Here is a 19,487-nt window from a genome sequence, read left to right on the forward strand (position 1 = left end):
TTCTTAATTGCCCAACAGTGGCAGCTTGGCAGTGCTGGGGCTTACATCTACATTTCTACATTTACTTTTCTTGCATTTTGCAGACACTCTTATCCAGAGCGATGTACAAGAGTGCTTTAAAGTCTCTATCAGTGAATACATTAACACTGGTTCACTAAGTCACAGACTTAGGATACCATCAGCAATTTTTTTTTAAACATATAATGTTTTACAAGATACATGTCTATAAGCAAACAGGGAAAAATAATCGCTAGTTTAAGTGCTTCATGAAAAGGTGGGTCTTCATCCAGACGGTCAGTGACTCGGCTGTACGGACATCTAGGGGATGTTTATTCCACCACCTTGGTGCCAGAACAAAGAAGAGTCTAGCTGTATACCTACCTCTTACCCTGAGAGATGGTGGGACCAGTGCTAGTGGATCTGATGGAACGAAATGCAATGCGAGGAGTAAGATCTTTGAGGTAAGATGGTGCTGGTCCATTCTTGGCTTAGTAGGCAAGCATCAGTGTTTTGAATTTGATGCATGCAACTAACAAAAGCCGGTGAAGAGAACGCAGCAGTGGGGTGGTGTTGGAGAACTTGTCAGGTTGAAAACAAGTTGTGCAGCTGCATTTTGGATCATTTGCAGTGGAAGAATTGCATCCAGAGGTAGACCTACCAGTAGAGAGTTGCAGTAGTCCAGACATGAGGGTGTGACATTAGTAACATGGGAGGAAAAGGGCAGCTGATTGTCCATGGTTACCCCAAGGTTTGTGAGCAGTGGCTGAAGGGGAGATCATGGATTTGTTCAGAGATATCACAAGATCCTGGACTGGGGATGAATCAACTGGGATGACCAGCAGTTCAGTTTTGCTAGGCTTGAACCCTAACCCTAACCCCAGAATTTCTGTTCAACTACCCAGAGTCTTAACCACTGGCCCAATGTCAGTTCTTAATTCCAAATGAACTCTGAGAATTTCCTTTGTGTCGCATCAAGCTAAAGCACGTCTAAAGCACGTCATTCTGACCTGCTGCTCGTTGCAGCGTAACAGGACACTTAGAGGAACGCTCACTCGACCCTCTTCCGCATAAATGAGCTCAGAAATGCTCATGACCTGCGAATGTCACTATGATTGACAAGTAAGTCAAAAAATCCCATCCCTCCCTTTTATCCAAACCTGAAACAACATCAGAAAACCAAATTTATTTTTCCAAAGTAAACAAAAGCTGATGCACAGTATATCTCCACAATTCCAAGATGGCGGAGCATTCCGCGATGCTCTTTAGGGCTTGTTTTCATTTCGTGTTTGTTTGCAGGAACGTAGGTTTATGTATGACGTCTCAATGAGCCGCGTGAAAACGGGCTACTTTGTAAAAAAAAAACTGACATAGAAATGCGTCTGGCTGCAGTAAATCTGATGACGGTTTCAGGCTGGAAAACTTTACACAACTTCAAGTCATATCTTCTGATTAAACAGGTTTATCTCAGCCGGCCCAGCCGCTGTCTGACTCTTGACTCTTGGACCGGAATGCAATACCACAGTTTAAAAAAAAAAAAAGCTGAGTGGAAGTCATGTGGAAAGCAGAAAACGTCCGTCATTCCGTCATCCTTTCTCCGGCTGTGAAAAGAGAAACTCGGCAGATTTATCAACTGTCTCAAAGCCTGAGCGTTAACAAAACGGAGAAAGGCGATACGACTTGTTTATTGTGATGGAAACAAGATAAGTCCTATTATCACGTACGTTATAGCAGCTATAAACAGTCACTTCTCCGTTTTTCTGTTTCTCTTTCAAATTCGAATACATTTTTTTTTTCAGAAAATTAGAAAGATTCAGCTATTCTCCAAAAAACAAACAAACAAAAACAAACACCAACAACAAGAAAAACCCTGTAATGCTCTTAAATATCAAATAAAACAGCCATTTTTAAGAACATATGCTTGGAGAGTCATGGAATGTTTTTGTGTTTTGGTGCAATTTTGGTGCCTAATAAAGTGGATTTTTTACTGCAAATCCGTCCACTTTGAAATCTGACGTAATGCTACATGAGTTCATGTTCCTTCATGGATCGTTTGCATGTTTAAGTGCTAACAGAAGGCTGATGGGATTAAGAACACGCTGGAAATACCTCAAGCTCAATCAGCCCAAGTCTTTTAAACAAAACTGAGGTACTTCTGTCAGGGAGACAGAGAGAGAGAGAGAGAGAGAGAGAGAGACAGAGAGAGAGACAGAGAGAGAGATGGGGAGACAGGGTGAGAGAGAGGAAGAGAGAGGCGGGGAGAGAGGGACAGAAAGACAGATACAGAGGGACAGAGAGACGGGGGGGCAGAAAGAGAGAGGGAGGACGAGAGGGACAGAGAGAGAGATGGAGAGAGGAAAAGAACGAGATGGGGAGAGACTGAGGGTAAGACTGAGGGAGACAGAGGGACAGAGAGAGGGAGGGAGACGGACAGAGACAGAGAGAGAGAGAGAGAAGGGAGAAAGAAAAAGAGAGAGGGACAGAGGGGAGGAGGGACAGAGATAGAGACAGAGAGAGACGGAGAGAGACAGAGGGAGGGGGGGCAGAGAAAGGGGGAAGTGAGAGATGTGGGGAAGGGACAGAGGGAGAGACGGACAGAGAGAGATGGGGGAGATAGATAGATAGATAGATAGATAGATAGATAGATAGATAGATAGATAGATAGATAGATAGATAGATAGATAGATAGATAGATAGACAGATTTTTCTTTTTCTTGTTTCTGTGCTTTGCTGTTGTGTTTTGTTGTCATTATTGTGCTGCAGGAAGACCAGCGTACTAACCACTGATAATGGGAATGTAATTGAATAATGAACAATGACTAATCCCTAATGCCTAATTTTAGACTTGTTTATATGTTTCTCTCATGAGATGGCTCCATGGAATGTGTGGATTTCTCTAAAGAATCTGAAGACAGGAATTCACGTGTTCAACCAAACAAACAAACAAAACAACCCCGATCTACCAGGGAAACAAGATGATACATGCTTACTGCTCACTTTATTAGGAACACATGTACACCTGCACGCTCATGCAGTCGCCCAATCAGCCAATCAGAAAGTATTCAGTTACACAGATACAAAACAACAGCTGTGGTTAATGTGATCAGACTCCTTCATTTCTTCTTTATTTGCTCATTTCTCCCTTTCCTTAACTCCTTAGTTCCTTCCTTCTTCACTTTCTTCTTCCTTATCTCCATCCTTTGTTTCCTTAGTTCCTTCCTGCTTTACTTCCTTCATCATTTCGTTATATCCTATCTTCCTTCCATCCTTTCTTTATTACTTCACTCCTTGTTTTTTATTTACTTCCTTCCTTAGCTCCTTCCTTTATTATTTCCTTATTATAATTTCTTCCTTTCTTCTTTACTTCCTTATTTCCTTTATTTATTTCCTTCCTTCCTGATCTCCAGCCTTCCTCAATTTTCTTAATTCCTTCCACTTTACATCGTTCATTAATTCCTTCCTTCATAAATTCTTTATATCACATCTTCCTTACTTCCGACCTTTTTATTTCCACCCTTCCTTGCATCTATCGTTGTTTCTTTCTTTCATTATTTCTTTATATTCTTTTCCTCTTTATATATATATATTTCTCTCATATTTATCCCTTTATTTTGATGGTTCAAACTGTTTATCCCTTTAATCCCTCTCATGTGCCCTCAATTTCCCGTCACATTTATTGCATTTATTTAGTGAGTGAGTGATTCAGTAATCAGTATCACCATACACCATGTCACAGTGCATTACTTTTCTGAGATAACGTAAATATCATCATCGTTTTATTTCATGTTTTTCTTTACTTAATAATTTCAACTCGACCATATTTTTTATTTCCTTTTTTTAATTTCATATTTTTTCAATTTATTTTCATATAAAAATGTATCATTATTTTGAAGACATTAAATTACAATTATTTTGTCGACCATCAAGATTTTTTTTAAATGAATTATTAATAAAAACATCCTATATTCATTGTTTTTTTTTCCCCTTTTTTTCCCATTTATTTTAAACAGTGATAATATATTGTGAAATGTTTTAAACAATCATGATATAATATTTCGATCATATTCCTATTTACTGAATAATTTAAACAACAGAATCTGAGAATTTTTTTTGGCAGAATTTTCTTTTTAATCTAAACTTTTCACCTCTGTTTCGTCCCTTTTTCTTTATCTCCATGGAAAGGGTAAGTACAGCTGTCTGGATGGTCTTTTATTATTTCCTACTTGAATACTTTGCTAAATAAAAACTTTACAGCACACACTATCCTGTGGTTAATTGAATTGGTTCAAGATTGTGCAGCGCAGCTCACAAACAAGGAGCCTTTGTGAAGAAGCAGAAGAGAAAAAGAAATTCCTTTCAGCTCCCCCCCCCTTTTCTTAGCTGACTGTTTTTTTCGTGCGCATGCACATCCTGTATCTCGGAAAAGAGTCAATAATCTGTAGTTCCTGGATGGCGAGGTGGAGTTTTATCTGAACTAAAGCTGTGTGTAGACCCCCTGCAGCGAAGTACCACTAAACCCACAATGCACTGTGTCAGTGGAAAAAAGGACACCAAACCCGTGTGGTTCTGGTTTAGATCTCTCTCACTCTCTGACGTGTTGCCCCTTAGGGCACAACTTTAGGCGTCTAAATCGCAGACCTCACGTTCTCCATCGCTGTACTGGTGAACGGGTTTAGATTTGAAAAGGGGAAGAAGCACGGAAACGCGATTGTGTTAATAACGTAAGCGGAAACTGCTGCACCCTCTGCATCCTTGTGAAATGTCTGGTAAATATTAAACCCTGAACTTTACCGAGGTCAGTTCCTGTCTGGCATCTGCCTCAAAATGTGACCTAGATTCAATTACGTGGAAGAAATCAAAATCTGTAACATGGACGAAGACCAGGAGTGAAAGAAATCAGAGACAAATGGTTTCACGGATTAGAGAATCAGTTCTACCTCGCTTCGATCGGACAGGAATAAAATTCAGATTAGTTTGTACTCTCCTCAGTTTAAAGTGTTTAGAGAACAATAGTGGCTTTGTTTCAGTTGAGATTATTAGCCTACAGCTAAAATCTTACATGACAAAACAATCCACGATAAAATAATCAATCATAACATAACCATGGTGATGAAGCATGCTGGTGGCAGCATCAAGCTACAGAGATGCTGTTTCTATTTTTAGATGGCACTCCGAGGCTTTGGACAAGATCATGGTCCAAATATCTCTCTCTATATGTCTCTCTCTATGTCTGTCTGTCTCTCTCTATGTCTGTCTGTCTAAGTCTCTCTCTATGTCTGTCTGTCTAAGTCTCTCTCTATGTCTGTCTGTCTAAGTCTGTCTATGTCTGTCTCTGTCTCTCTCTATGTCTGTCTGCCTCTGTCTGTCTGTATGTCCATCTCTGTTTCTGTCTCTCAAAATTTAAAAAAAAAAATTAAACACAATATTTCATTTGCAAAGAAACTTTCAACTCAAAAACTTTCTTGCTCTATGAAGGGAAACTGTAGATATGTATATTTTATAGAGAGGGGACCCTTCACAACCACACACACACTCCACATATCGAGATTCTGGCTCATATTTGAATAAATGGGGTGTCTCTGATAGACGAGTGCTGGATAAATGTTCTACTGTCTGACGAATAACGGTGTGTTACATGCTCCTCGTTACAATGAGGGTGTGTATCTGGTGAAAAGCATGCTGTTTTACAGCTGTCTGCCACCGGGTGTGTGTTTAAGGAGAAAGCATGTCTGATGCTGAACTGCTGAAGCAGGAAAGTCTGCTAACACCTGAGATAGCATCCGAGATCGGGTAGAACTAGGATTATCAGAGGAAGAGCGTGAATGGCACTGAAGGCATGATGAAGCACCTTTTAGTTACTGCCCCTTTTACCAATAAGGATTCATCAATGGAAAAAGAATATTATGGGATGTCCACAAGTGAAGTCAGTTTCTGTCATGACTTTTGTCGTTCCACACACTAGCCTCTCTTTTTCCTCGTCATGTTAACAAGAACACAGAGCCTGCAACTTAGAAAGTCACACCTTAGTGGGGACTGAAACTATTCTTGATTAGACACCTGAGGGATCTATCAAGCACAGACCAAGAACATCTTCCAAACTGAATCAACAATACTGTGTAGTGGCACAAAGCTCAAAACAACAAATTCAAGATCTTACCAGCCATCCATCCATCCATCAATCTTCTACACCGCTTATCCTACACAAGGTCACATAAGTCTGGAGTCTGTCCCAAGGAACTAGGGGCATTAGCTATAAGGCTAGCACAACCACTAAGACACTAAGACCTCTAAGACACTAAGACCACTAAGTCACCAAGACACCAAGACACTAAGACCATAAGACCACAAGACATCAAGACACTAACACCACTAAGACACTAAGGCCACTAAGACATTAAAAACACTAAGACACTAAGACAGTAAGTCCACTAAGACCACTAAGACAATAAGACCATTAAGACACTGAGACCACTAAGATTCTAAGACCACTAAGACACTAAGACCGCCAAGAAACTAAGATGCTAAAACACTAAGAAAATAAAACACTAAAGACACTAAGACCACTAAGACTCTAAGACCACTAAGACACCATAACCCCATAACCTGTCCGGTAAAGAATAAACCCAAATCTAAATCAAATAAATTAAAGTCCACTAAGTGGACTAAAAAAAACACTAAGACCACTAATATACTAAGACCACTAAGACCCTTAGATACAAGGACCACTAAGACACTAAGACCACAAGTGACTTAGACATTAAGACACTAAGACCACTAAGACACTAAGACCACTAAGACACTAAGACCACTATGACCACTAAGACAATATGGCCAATAAGGACACTAAGACCTCTAAGACATGACGACCACTAAGACCATTAAGACCACTAAGACCACTAGAATATTGTTAGTGCCACATAGCTCTGTGTGTAAATCTCTATTCAACCCCACTGATGTTACAAGAAGCTTAGAGTGTCTGTGAACATCTTAAATGCTGCTCCTGACAACAACCACACACAAATAATATATATTTCTCATCGTCCTGATCATTTATGCTGATTACCTGTGGATTAATCCTGAGTGCTAATGCTGTAACGTCTACACAAACACTCCTCATAATGCCTCTATAATGTCGAGGGAACATACAGCTCGTTATGTTAAGTGGCTTGACTCTGAGGAAGCTTCTGCATGGTGAACAGTTGTGGCCGTCACCCAGGACAGATGTTTTCTTGTTTGCCGGGACAGATAATCGCTAAAAGGTGTTTTGATGAGATGAGACAGTCCTCCTGGCATCTCTGTGATGTGATGACAGTAAGAACACAATGTGCTCGAGCGCTCATCCAGACAATGTAATGACATGCGGCAAACGGTTTTTGTTGCGGTGTGTAAGACAGCAACTGCATCATTTGGGTAACTGAGCGAAACATAATGTTGTCATGGTTACATGTTATGACATCACTAGAACACTGTATGTAAAATACAATATTATAATCACAGTTCTAGCTGTTACATGACAGCAATACCACACTACAGATCATTTAGAGATGCCACTCAGCATATACACAGATCAGGCATAACATTATGACCAGTGAGAGGTGAAGTGAATAACACTGATGATCTCCTCATCATGGCACCTGTTAGTGGGTGGGATATATTAGGCAGCAAGTGAACATTTTGTCCTCAAAGTTGATGTGGTAGAAGCAGGAATAATGGACAAGTGTATGGATTTGAGCGAGTTTGACGAAGGGCCAAATTGTGATGGCTATACCACTGGATCAGAACATCTCCAAAACTGCAGCTCTTGTGGGGTGTTCCCGGTCTGCAGTGGTCAGTATCTATCAAAAGTGGTCCAAGGAAGGAACAGTGGTGAATCGGCGACAGGGTCATGGGCTGCACTCATTGATGCACTTGGGGAGCGAAGGCTGGCCCGTGTGATCCGAGCCAACAGACGAGCTACTGTTGCTCAAATTGCTGAAGAAATTAATGCTGGTTCTGATAGAAAGGTGTCAGAATACTCAGTGCATGGCGGGTCAGGGCTGTTTTGGCAGCAAAAGGGGGACCAACACAATATTAGACAGGTGGTCATAATGTTATGCCTGATCAGTGTATATAGCACATGTCATTTACTGGGGACGGAAACCAAAGTATCCAGAGGAAACCCCTCAAAACACAGGGAGAAAATACAGGCGCCACCTACAGGGTGGAGGTGGGAATCATGCCCCAGGACCCCGGGATGAGGGGCAAGCATTCTAAATGCTTCCATTCCTCTGACCCCTGCTTGTTCTAACATGTTACTGTTTCCATAGCAACATCCCTGTCACATAGACTTATCCAAAAACTAAGACAGATCACAAACAAATCTAATATTTGAGTAAGACATACAAAAGCTTTTTGTAGTGCACACACACACACAAAACCTTCAAAACTTTTAAAGGAATGCACAAAAACACCAATGCTCTGATTTGACTAATCTACAATATTAGTTGCACCAATTATGATTAATTTTTTAAACTATATATATTTTGAATCATCAAAAAAATTGTATTAATAGATATTTAACAATATTTATTCTCTTCCGAAAGGTTAATTTTTTAGAAGTGTCTGCGTCGTCGTTTATAGAGAGGTGTGCATATGAGAGTTGTAAAATGTGGACCTGGAATTGTGTGCGATTATATCAGGGACATGACTGATACGTGATCGACAGCGTAAGAAATTTCCTGTACAAGCCTTTCTGAAAAATATTGACACCCGCTAAACCATCTCCACATTATACTCGATTACTAAGCTCTTCACGTGGGCGTATCCCATACTCTTTTCCAACAAAGACTATAAAACATGTCAGCGATCCCTGAGGTCATGTCTGACTGCTTGGCAGCTTCTCTAAAGGCTTAACTGCTGACAGCGACGTTCAAACCTGAAAAAAAAAAGGCCGGCATGCGGCTGCGCTCACCTGCGCACATCGTTCACGGCTCGTTTGTCTGATACGCTCGTAATTACATCTCAGAAGGAGGCGAATGTAAAAGAGTCTGGAGCACGGCCAGCCCGTGATCAAGTATGTGTTATTACTTGGCTCTGATTTGACTGATGCCTCAGTAAATCACAGCAGCATGCAGGGTTCTGTCGACGTCTGCGTTCGCCAAAGCTGCAAGCAGCCGAACACATGGTTTTCATTCTGCTGTACAAAATACAGCCGTTTCTGACTGACACACGAGTCGTGATCTGGGCTCTGAAGACAAAAATGTATGAAGAGCTCAGGAACGTTATGACGGTGATCATGTGGAAAGCTGGAAGGAGATGCTGCAAGTCACGTGAGTCAGGTTACGACCTCAGAAACATTTCCAAATGATATTTCTGTTTGTGGATGCTCTGCTTTATTGCATAGCAAAAGTCTGTGACTTGAAAGCCACAGTTAAACCTCAACAGTTGTTGATCTCTCTCGCACACACACACACACACACACACAAATGCTGATATGCCAGTCGGGAGCTGACTGGCCTCTTTTGCAGCCATTCAGGAAATGTTTCAGCGCTATGAAGCTTGGCTGGGAGACAAAGAAAGAGAGAGACGGAAAGAGAGCAAGAGAGAGAGAGAGAGAGAGAGAGAGAGAAAGAGAGGAGTGTGAAAAATACAGAGAAAAAAGAGAGAAAGAAACAGAAAGAACAGAGACAGAGAGAAAGAGAGAGACAAAGAGAGAGAGAGAGAGAGAGAGAGAGAGAGAGACAAAGAGAAAGAACAGAGAGAAAGAGAGAGAGAAAATCAGAGAGAGAGACATCCATGATCTTGTCCTAAACCCCAGATTGCCAGCTGAAGAGAAGCAGCATCTCTGTAGCTTGATGCCAAGAAAGAGAGAGAGAGAGAGAGAGAGAGAGAGAGAGAGAGAGTGAGAGAGGAGTGTGAAAAATACAGAGAAAAAAGAGAGAAAGAAACAGAAAGAACAGAGACAGAGAGAAAGAGAGAGACAAAGAGAGAGAGAGAGAGAGAGAGAGAGAGACAAAGAGAAAGAACCGAGAGAAAGAGAGATAGAAAATCAGAGAGAGAGATGTCCACGATCTTGTCCTAAACCCCAGATTGCCAGCTGAAGAGAAGCAGCATCTTTGTAGCTTGATGCCAAGAAAGAGAGAGAGAGAGAGAGAGAGAGAGAGAGAGAAAGAGAAAGAACAGAGAGAAAGAGAGAGAGAAAATCAGAGAGAGAGACATCCATGATCTTGTCCTAAACCCCAGATTGCCAGCTGAAGAGAAGCAGCATCTCTGTAGCTTGATGCCAAGAAAGAGAGAGAGAGAGAGAGAGAGAGAGAGTGAGAGAGAGAGAGAGAGTGAGAGAGAGAGAGGGAAGAAGGAATGAAAGAAAGCCAGGGGTCAAAAGGAGAACGAATGAAAAGTGAATGAATAGAAATCTTTTCAATAAAAAACGGAGACTGGGATGCGCTTTCTCCTTCAGCTTCCAGCACTGGAAGAAAAAAAAAGGTCTCATTCATCATCCTCAGCTGTACTTGAGTGCTGTTTAGTCGTCTGCTTATGGAAGATGAACTTATTCAGAGTTCAGAGGGGAAAAAAACAAAAAATGTCGCTCACTCAACAGTGATTAGGCTGCATAAATTTAAAAATATATATATTAGGAGTGTGTGAGGTTGGCCTGGTGAGTGCCATCTAAGGAGCTTTCCTTTAATCCAGACCAAATGCCTTTCCCCACCTAGTAGTAAAATAAAGCGTAATTAAATATATAACACGATTGAGTCTAATATCCTTCACTTTAATGGCGGTCTAGACGTTCGAGTTTTTAACTGGGCCGTAAAATAGTGGCTTGAAAAAGCTCTTACTGTAAGGAAAATTTCATGACCACTGCCGCTGCTTGATATTTAGCTTAAAGACTAATTAGTTTGTTAACTTTTATATGTCGTTAAATTCACTTTGTTGGTGTGCGGCATCGAAAAAAATAAAGCAGAAAATGGACTAAAATGCGTCAATAATGCTTTTGAATAGACTAACGATTTATAAATACAAATAAAAAAACGAATAAAACAAAAAAGAACATGATGTTCCCGCTGATTATTTCCCCAGGAGGTCATGATCCTGATGTGTTTAGTCAGTTTAGATTCGAAAGCTATACAATGCTGATTGGTTTCCAGCCTGCACCTCTTAACAGGTCTAAAAAATAAAAATCAAATAAAAGTAATGAATGAGATTAAATCATGCGAGATGTGCTGCTGATCCAAACCATTTGGGATGATGATGTTCGAGATCAGACAAAAATAATAAGCCAGTGGGCAACACAGACCGGAAAATAACCAATAACAGAGCTTTCCAATTATGGTTTCTTTTCAGGAACGGTTAAATATGATAAAGTTTTCTGCGGAATATTTGCTCCGGGCAAAAATATTGCTCATTTCCGTTCTCCATTCTGGTCTGGAACCAATTGCTCCACATGAGACAGTTTTTTTTTTGTAAAGGATCAAAACACACAGCCCAAAAGACTGCAATAGGAAACTAACACATTATCTATATAATGAATAGTGTTTATATAACAAACTCCTGCACCAAAACTTTTATTAGTTAATAATCTACTTTGATACGGTTTAGCCTTCAGGCACCGCGACATCATTATCTTCTCTCTCTGTAATCTTGTAATACTCTGCCAGTAATTTTTAAGGGCTGCTCTTGGAAACCCAAAGTATAATGAACGAACGCTTTCACCTTCAAGCGTTAAAATCAATACAGATGTGTCTCTCGTGGATCAAGGCTGCTGACGGTGAAAGAAATGTCAACGCACTAAATAGTCTGTCTAGTCCTGGTTTTGGTTGTCCAGATTTTTCCAGTGTTAACAGTAAAGCGGGTCAGAGGTCAGAGGGTGAGATGATATGAAATCGAGTGCAGAGCATTGACTGAATATTAAGAGAGGTTTATCAGAGGAAATTTCCATGGTTTTCCTGTGTAAAATCCTGATGAACCTCAACAAGCACTTTCCCTTCCACTGTCCCTGCTGCTACTGTTACGAATTCAGGATCATTAGCTAACTCTAGCTAATAAGGTACCTAAAGGGCCTCAAGGGACTCTGGACAGCACAGACTGGAGGACAACCTAAATGATGTCCAACCCTTGTCCTTGGACTGGGGGACGAAACTAGAGAACCTGGAAGAAACCCTTGAAGCACAGGGAGAACGTTCAAACTCCATGCACTCTACGTTGAGGTGGAAATCGGACCCCTAACCCCCGAGGTGTGAGGTCTTGCTTGTTCCTGTATGAGAGTAGACTCACTGACAATTCTAAGCATTGGACAAGGATCACAATTCTCCAGAGATGATGTAAATGGTTAGCTTGTCACAGAGGGGTTTCAAGCTGGTAGCCACTCCAAAGAAGAAGAAGAAGAATGCCTTACTGGGCTGAGAGGAGGCACTAGACATCCCTTAGCTTCGCCCATGAAAACCAGTTAGTGTAAGAACGATCTAGAACCGTACACAAGACCAAGTGCTAGTTTCAGTACGTATAACAGAAGCCATCGTATCTATGAGTAGTTTAAAGTAAATATAACGTTAGAGATCCAGATGGTTTCCAGAATATTCCCACTGCTGATGCAGGATATTATGAAGAAAGTCTTTGCTGCCTGGAAAGCTACATATGAGCTTCCATGCTATTTGGAAAGGATTGCTTGTGCAACACCTGAGGCGCTGACATAAGCACATGTGCTGCTCTCAAATTAGGGGCCATTATGATATTCTTTGTTCGTCATTACAGAGATGAGACAGTAGAATTATACCGTGCTTGGACACACTCCCGACTCCGGTCGAGAAAAAAAAAAAAAAAAAAGAGCCTCACCCTCCAGGAATTCCTGCCTAATGGCATCATTATGGGCCCGCCGAATCCACCATCCTTGTAATCTAGCTTGGGCGGGGGATTCAAAGATGACTCGAGCCTCTCAAAGCTTTAGTGGTGTCAAGACGATCTTTAACAAGGGAATCTGCCTTAGATGTGTTTGGATGTTTTTTAAGGTTAAGTGCAGCTTTGGTTCGTTCTGAGGGCTTTGAAATATGTAGAAAACTACAGGGAGCCGGGACGAAGATTCAGAGCACGAGTGAACGAAAAAAAAAACCCTTTGTCACGTATACATTAAAGCAGAGTGAAATTCTTTTTCTTCGCATATTCTAGGAAGTTAAGGGTCTGAGCACAGGGTCAGTCTAATGGAGCAGGACCAAAGACACTTAAAGACTCAAAGATGGCAGTTTGGCAGTGAGCTTTAACCATTGCAATAGGATGATCTGCTGTAGGTGTCAGGCGTGCTTTTGCTCTGAAGAACGACAAGATGACAGAAAATGCACAGAATAAGTAGGAAGGACTTTCCTTCCTCCTGTTAAAACAACACAAGACGTGTGGATGTGCATCTTTGCTTTGGAAAAGAGGACTATCTCTGACTTCCAAAGCACAACAAATGAATTTCCCTCTTGTCATCTGGCTAGTGTGTGACACATGAGTCCATCAGGCGCCTGTTAGGACGTTCAGGAAAAGCGCCCGGAGCCTCGGGGATGGAAGGGAGCACACTCGAATGCTGTATCTCATCCTCTGGCTTCAACTGTCAAAACATTTTACTGACAACTTCAAGTTTTCTTTCTCTTGGTTTTGTAGTGGAAAAGGCCAAAAGATTAAGTGTGTGTGTGTGTGTGTGTGTGCATGTGTTAAGACACTCACTGCGGCTCCCCCTTACTGTGCCTTGAAAAAAAAGCCTTTACAGCAGTTGTTTGTACGTACGCATAAGCAAACATGCTGGAACAGGGAATGTGCTTCACAGGAGGTACATTTACAGGCCAGGGATTGGGGGAGAGAGAGAGAGAGAGAGAGAGAGAGAGACAGTGTAAGCCTGTGGCCACATGCTGTGAGCTGGAGATTTTAAAACCTCTCAGGACACGTGAAACTCAGTGAGGCCACCTAATAACATTTTTTCTCCTTTCCACAACCTCATGCCTGAAGGCCGTACTCCATTTCCTCTTCCAGGTCAGGGTCATCAGAGACCCGTCTTCATTTTTGGGGTTTGAGTAACCTTCCTGTTTTAGAATTGCACTTCTCAGGCTCTTCAGTAGCATCGCCAGCTATTATGGTGCATGATGGGAAGAAGCATGAAAGAAGCATTTACTTCGTTTAGCAGATGCCCACATATCCAGTGCTCCCATGTGCTTTTGGTGGCGGGAAATTCTCCAAACTTATGATTTTATGTACGTTATTTTCACACAGGGATTAGCTAATGATTTGTGCTGTATGGTCAGTTCATTTATACCGCAGGACTGTGGAATGCTCCAGTTCATTTTAATGAACTGGGTTGGAAACATGATTTGAATTTCAGGGACTTGTTTGATGGAACAATCCACACAAAGATTTAAATGGTGATATGATGAAGTTTTCTCTGAGATGTTCACTGAATTTATTTCTTTTTGTCTGCAGTGTCTGTGCTTCGCAGTCAGACATAAAGCTGTAACTTTAGGCTTTTAGACAGATTTGGGTTTTTCTGTAATGTTCATTTGCTGTAATTAACGTCAAGACTGCAAGACTGAAAACAGAGGCTGGTGAGGAAACGACTCTTTATAGCTGTTCCAATGTAAGTAACTTAATGTTTCGAGCATTCAATTCGCCTGTATATGAATAAAAAAGTAGGATAAATCGCCCTTTAGTATGTTTTACATTCATGGCAAATAGCTGTGGTATGTGAGGGAGAACATGCACACATGGGGCATTATTAGACAGTCATTTTCAGAGCATTAAAGGCATCATCCCGCCCACATTCACAAAGCTCCACCCCCAAGTTTCCACAAATGACTTTTCTCATCCACATAATACTTTTATTCTGAGCTCATGTCTTAAACTGTTATATTTCCTCATGATACTGAAGGTTATTCAATCATGTTAGAAAATTTACAAGAGTCAACTAATACAGAAAAATCCCTCTTGCATGCTCGTTAACCTTTGCATTATATTCCAACATCCAATTAGTCTTAGTTTTTCTTCCCCTCCTCCTCCTCCTCCTCCTCCTACCCACTCTTAGTCTTAAGAGTTCATCAGAGGAACGTCTATCCGCAGCAGAACCCCCAAAGTCTCTAAACAACACTCCCCCCTCTTCCGGCCAGTTTGCTGAGTAAATACAATAGGCTAAGGTCACTGATTCAAAAACAGCCAAAACAAACAGGTTTCACTTCCTGATCACGGCATGGGACAGGGAATAGACACATGCCTTTCGTTTTTAACGGCTTTCAGCATCAGAAAGAGGAGCAAACGCTCTACCTCTGTCCTCAGAGCCGAGCCTCAGAATAAGCCTACATCTGCTGAATACACGAGATGGGACAGAGCTGCATTATACCTACACATGGACTAATGTGGAGTGCCTGGTGACATCATTAGAAACTTTCCATTTGAGCAGCAAGAATGCATCAGCTCCAACATCCAATGTTTGATCAAACAAATAAATCTCATCAAGGGTGAATATTTATTTCAGAAACGCCCACGCCTACTTTTCTTTAAAACAGGGTTTATTTTTGTTGGCCACTACACCAAGCTCGATACACGCAATAGGCACTGGAAGCATAAAGAACGTGACATGTTGTTTTTGGTATGATGCGGCACATCTGGAAAACCGATTGAAAGCTGCCTCCTCTCTCTAAGGGTCATCTCTTTTACTTGTGTGCTGCACATCTCTCTCATTTAGTTACACTGGATAGCAGGCTGCAAATTGTAACCGGATCCCGTGTGCATCTCGAAAGCGGATGGAAAACCGATTTGGCACACGCCGTTACGAGGCTTGTCGTGTCAGAGGCTGAGCCCCTGAACTGATCCCTATATATATATATATATATATATATATATATATATATATATATATATATATATATATATATATATATATATATATATATATACAGGATAGAAAATAAAGGCTTATACATGATATGTAGTGCAGTGTGACTGCACCGGGGTGTAAATCAGCACTGAATCAGACTCAGGGGTGACATCTAAAGGAATTTTTTCCTATATCACATTTAGTTTCCAATAGCAACAATGTTCTGCTTCCTCCTCACCAGACCTTCACCATGACACAACAATTTCACCTTTTACACATTCACACATTCTCCTCCTGTCTCCTGTTTTTGGTTAACAAGGGCCCTTCTCTATAAAACGCCCTGTAAAATCGACATGGGCTATTATCTATATAACCGACAGTTCTGTCTGATCTGTATCTGTATCCTTTACTACATCCTGAATAAGCAAAAAGAAGTTTTCAGTCAGGTTTCCCAGACCAGACCTTCCACACTGACATTCCTTGACACCTCTATAAACATCTGCATGTTTCATACAGTGTAAAGAAACACAAGCATGTCACTCATTCCATTGTGCATTGCTTGTTCATCACCTACACTGTCAAATTCTATGTAACCTTATTAAGCAAGGCATAAGAGGAGTGCAAGAAGAGCACGAAGACCCCAGTCTGGCTTTGTGAAAAAAGAAAGAAACGAAAGTGAAGAAACATCTGGATGTTGCAAAAAACGCCAATCCTTCGAGGGTTCCTTCAAGTCCAGCTCGAGTTAATCCAAAGCCTTAGGTGTTAAATTCAGCGTTGGTGTATTTTGTCATCCTGTCAGCAAACTGCGACATCTGTCGCACCTCTGGCACCAAGACAGACGCGCGCGCGCACGTTGCGCTTGATCTAATTACGAGACTGCGTTTTAAAAGCCTTTTAAAAAGCTGTTACGTTTAAGGTTTCTTTCATGCCTGCTTGTACAATGGATAGAAAAAGACAGTAGCTGGTGTAAAATCTAAAGCGTATGTAAATCATACCTGGTAGGGATACGCAAAATAATAAACGCGTAAAATAATGAAAGCAGTTTGAGTTGATGCATGCGTGTGTGTGTGTGTGTGTGTGTGTGTGTGTTTCAGACTGTGGAGGTATTTACCCGGGTCGTGGAAAGGCACGAGGGCGAAGTTATAAAGCGGCCGTTTCGGGCGGCTCAGGGACGTCTCCAAGATCTTCGAGGCTCCTTCAATAACTTGCACCAAGTCGTCATACATGGATCCGGTGACATCGAAGACGAAAGCTAAAGTCGAGGCTCCTTGTGGGATTTGCTCTGCAGATTCTTGTGCACCCGACAAAACTCCTAAAAACACCATCCGGACCAGCACCAAACCAAACAAGCGACCCATTGCTGAAGTTCTAAAGTTTGTTGTTGTTTTGCTTTGTTTTGTTTTCAGCAACAAAATTGACGATGCATTTGGGAAAACAATATCTGAATGTTCATCCACAACTCCAAGAAAATACAGTAATCAAATATTTCAGAGTTTAAATGGATAAGACTGAAGCTCCAGAGGTTTGCTCTCCTCCTCCTCCGGAGCTCTGAGCAGTGACTGCGCTCCTTCTGACCAGCTGCTCAGGAACAACAGGCGCCGCGCGCAAATTAATGAAGGAACGCTGCACTCTGATTGGACAGGACTGGTTTTGGGGGGCGGGGTTTCAGAAAGAACGACACGTGCGTGTAGATACAAAATCCTGTCATTAAAGTTATGGATGCTTGCAGTGCTGAATTAACGCCGAGTTTATAAACCTCGTTTTAACTAATGTCAACTTCATTTTAGGGGGTGAAATTTTAACAAGTAGCATTGTACTTAGAAATCTTGAAAATAAATAAATAAAGCGAACACCAAATATTGTGTATGTCCCCTTTTGCTGCCAGAACAGCCCTGACGCATGACCACGTGCATCAATGAGCCTTGACCTCCCATGACCCTGTCGCCGGTCCACCACTGTTCCTTCCTTGGACCACTTTTGATAGATACTGACCACTGCAGACCGGGAACACCCCACAAGAGCTGCAGTTTTGGAGATGCTCTGATCCAGTGGTCTAGCCATCACAATTTGGCCCTTCGTCAAACTCGCTCAAATCCTTACACTTGTCCATTTTTCCTGCTTCTAACACATCAACTTTGAGGACGAAATGTTCACTTGCTGACCCACTAACAGGTGCCATGATGAGGAGATCATCAGTGTTATTCACTTCACCTGTCAGGTTTGTGGACACCTGACCATCATAACATCCTATTCCAGATTTAGTCTCGTTTTGCTGTTATAACAACCTCCATTCTTCTAGGAAGGCTTTCCACTAGATTGTGAAGTTTGTGTTTATTTAGCCACAAGAGCATTAGTGAGATCAGATACTGATGTTGGGTTTAAAGATTTGGGGTGCAGTCAGTATTCTCAGGATAGGCTCAGGACCATGACCAAAAGAAAGTAGTTGCTAGAAAATGAATGGAATTTCTCTTAAAACACTTTTCTATTTATCATTACAACACCATTTCAGAGTCATTCTCTATAAATACAGATGCTTGTGAATGTATCTGATGTTAGATAAATAACTTAACTAGTTAGCTATGCTAGCTGTGGCTAACAAATGACTGAGCTGTTCTACAGTATTAGTATTCCCTTTGTAATTCATAGTCAGTTAGATTGCCATATAGTGCCTTGGCTAGCTGTCTGAACATACAGTATTTAGTTGCTAGTTTTAGGATTTAATTGCCCTCATCTGTTTTTTTCCCCCCAAAAAAATAAGAAACTAATGATTGATTTTGGGTGTTGTTATTTTGATAGTACTTTGGTCTACAAGATGCTGTTTGTTTGGATAGGACAATTTTGGGATTCTTCTAGAAACAGGTGCAGTTATACTGAGATCACATGACACTTTAATGGTGGACACAGGTGGACTCCGTACAACCAAATATGTCACTTCTTGACGACAACTGGTTGGACCAAAAATAATGTCAGTTTGTAGCACTACAAAATATGGAAAAGTTCAAGTGGGTGGGGGTGAATATTAATGGACGGTACTGTAGACCAGATACCACTGTATCTGGTAATGAAAAGGTCAGCAAAATACATTAAAATACATTGCTAATAATATCTAACCCCTACATCATGAGACGCTGTAACTACTTTATTAGGATTATTTTTGATCTGCTCAGGTCTAGGAAGATTTCATTAACAAACATGTTTCTCTGTCGCCACCTTTTGGTCATAAATAAAATTACAGCGTTTCACAGATGAATAAACGTCCATCAATATTGTGTACTGCATGCACATGTACTGCAACAGGAAGGGGTCATCCCTAAACTGTTCCCACGAAGGTGGGAGCATAAAATTGTCCAAAATGTCTTGGTATGCTGAAGCATTAAGAGTTCCTTTCACTGGAACTAAGGGGCCGAGTCCAACCCCTGAAAAACAACACCTGAATTCAATGATTTGGAGGGGTGTCCCAAAACTTTTGGCAATATAGTGTATATATGACGAATAAATTCTTCCTTTTCCTGTCTTTTTAGAGCAGAATGATATCGGCTTTCACTGATAGCTAAATTATTACATTTTTATAATAGTACAAAGAATATCTATCTGATATTGTTTATCATTTGATGTCTCTATAAATTAATATGTATGCAGTACACAATATTGATGGACGTTTATTCATCTGTGAAACGCT

At 41.1% G+C, this 19,487-nt stretch overlaps 1 protein-coding gene across 3 annotated transcripts in view; it reads right to left on the reverse strand.

Moving 5' to 3' along the window:
• The window catches only part of hmcn1 (hemicentin 1), a 93,134-nt gene extending 75,757 nt beyond the window's left edge, over positions 1-17,377 (reverse strand). For all 3 annotated transcript variants that reach the window (XM_058393178.1, XM_058393177.1, XM_058393179.1), the window contains exon 1: positions 16,920-17,377. In XM_058393178.1, the coding sequence (XP_058249161.1) occupies positions 16,920-17,166 (247 nt within the window). In that variant the 5' untranslated portion in view covers positions 17,167-17,377. The remainder of the gene's footprint in view (positions 1-16,919) is intronic.
• Between the last annotated feature and the right edge of the window lie 2,110 nt (positions 17,378-19,487).

Source organism: Hemibagrus wyckioides, linkage group LG06 (genome assembly GCF_019097595.1).
Source record: "Hemibagrus wyckioides isolate EC202008001 linkage group LG06, SWU_Hwy_1.0, whole genome shotgun sequence".
Lineage (NCBI taxonomy): Eukaryota > Metazoa > Chordata > Actinopteri > Siluriformes > Bagridae > Hemibagrus > Hemibagrus wyckioides.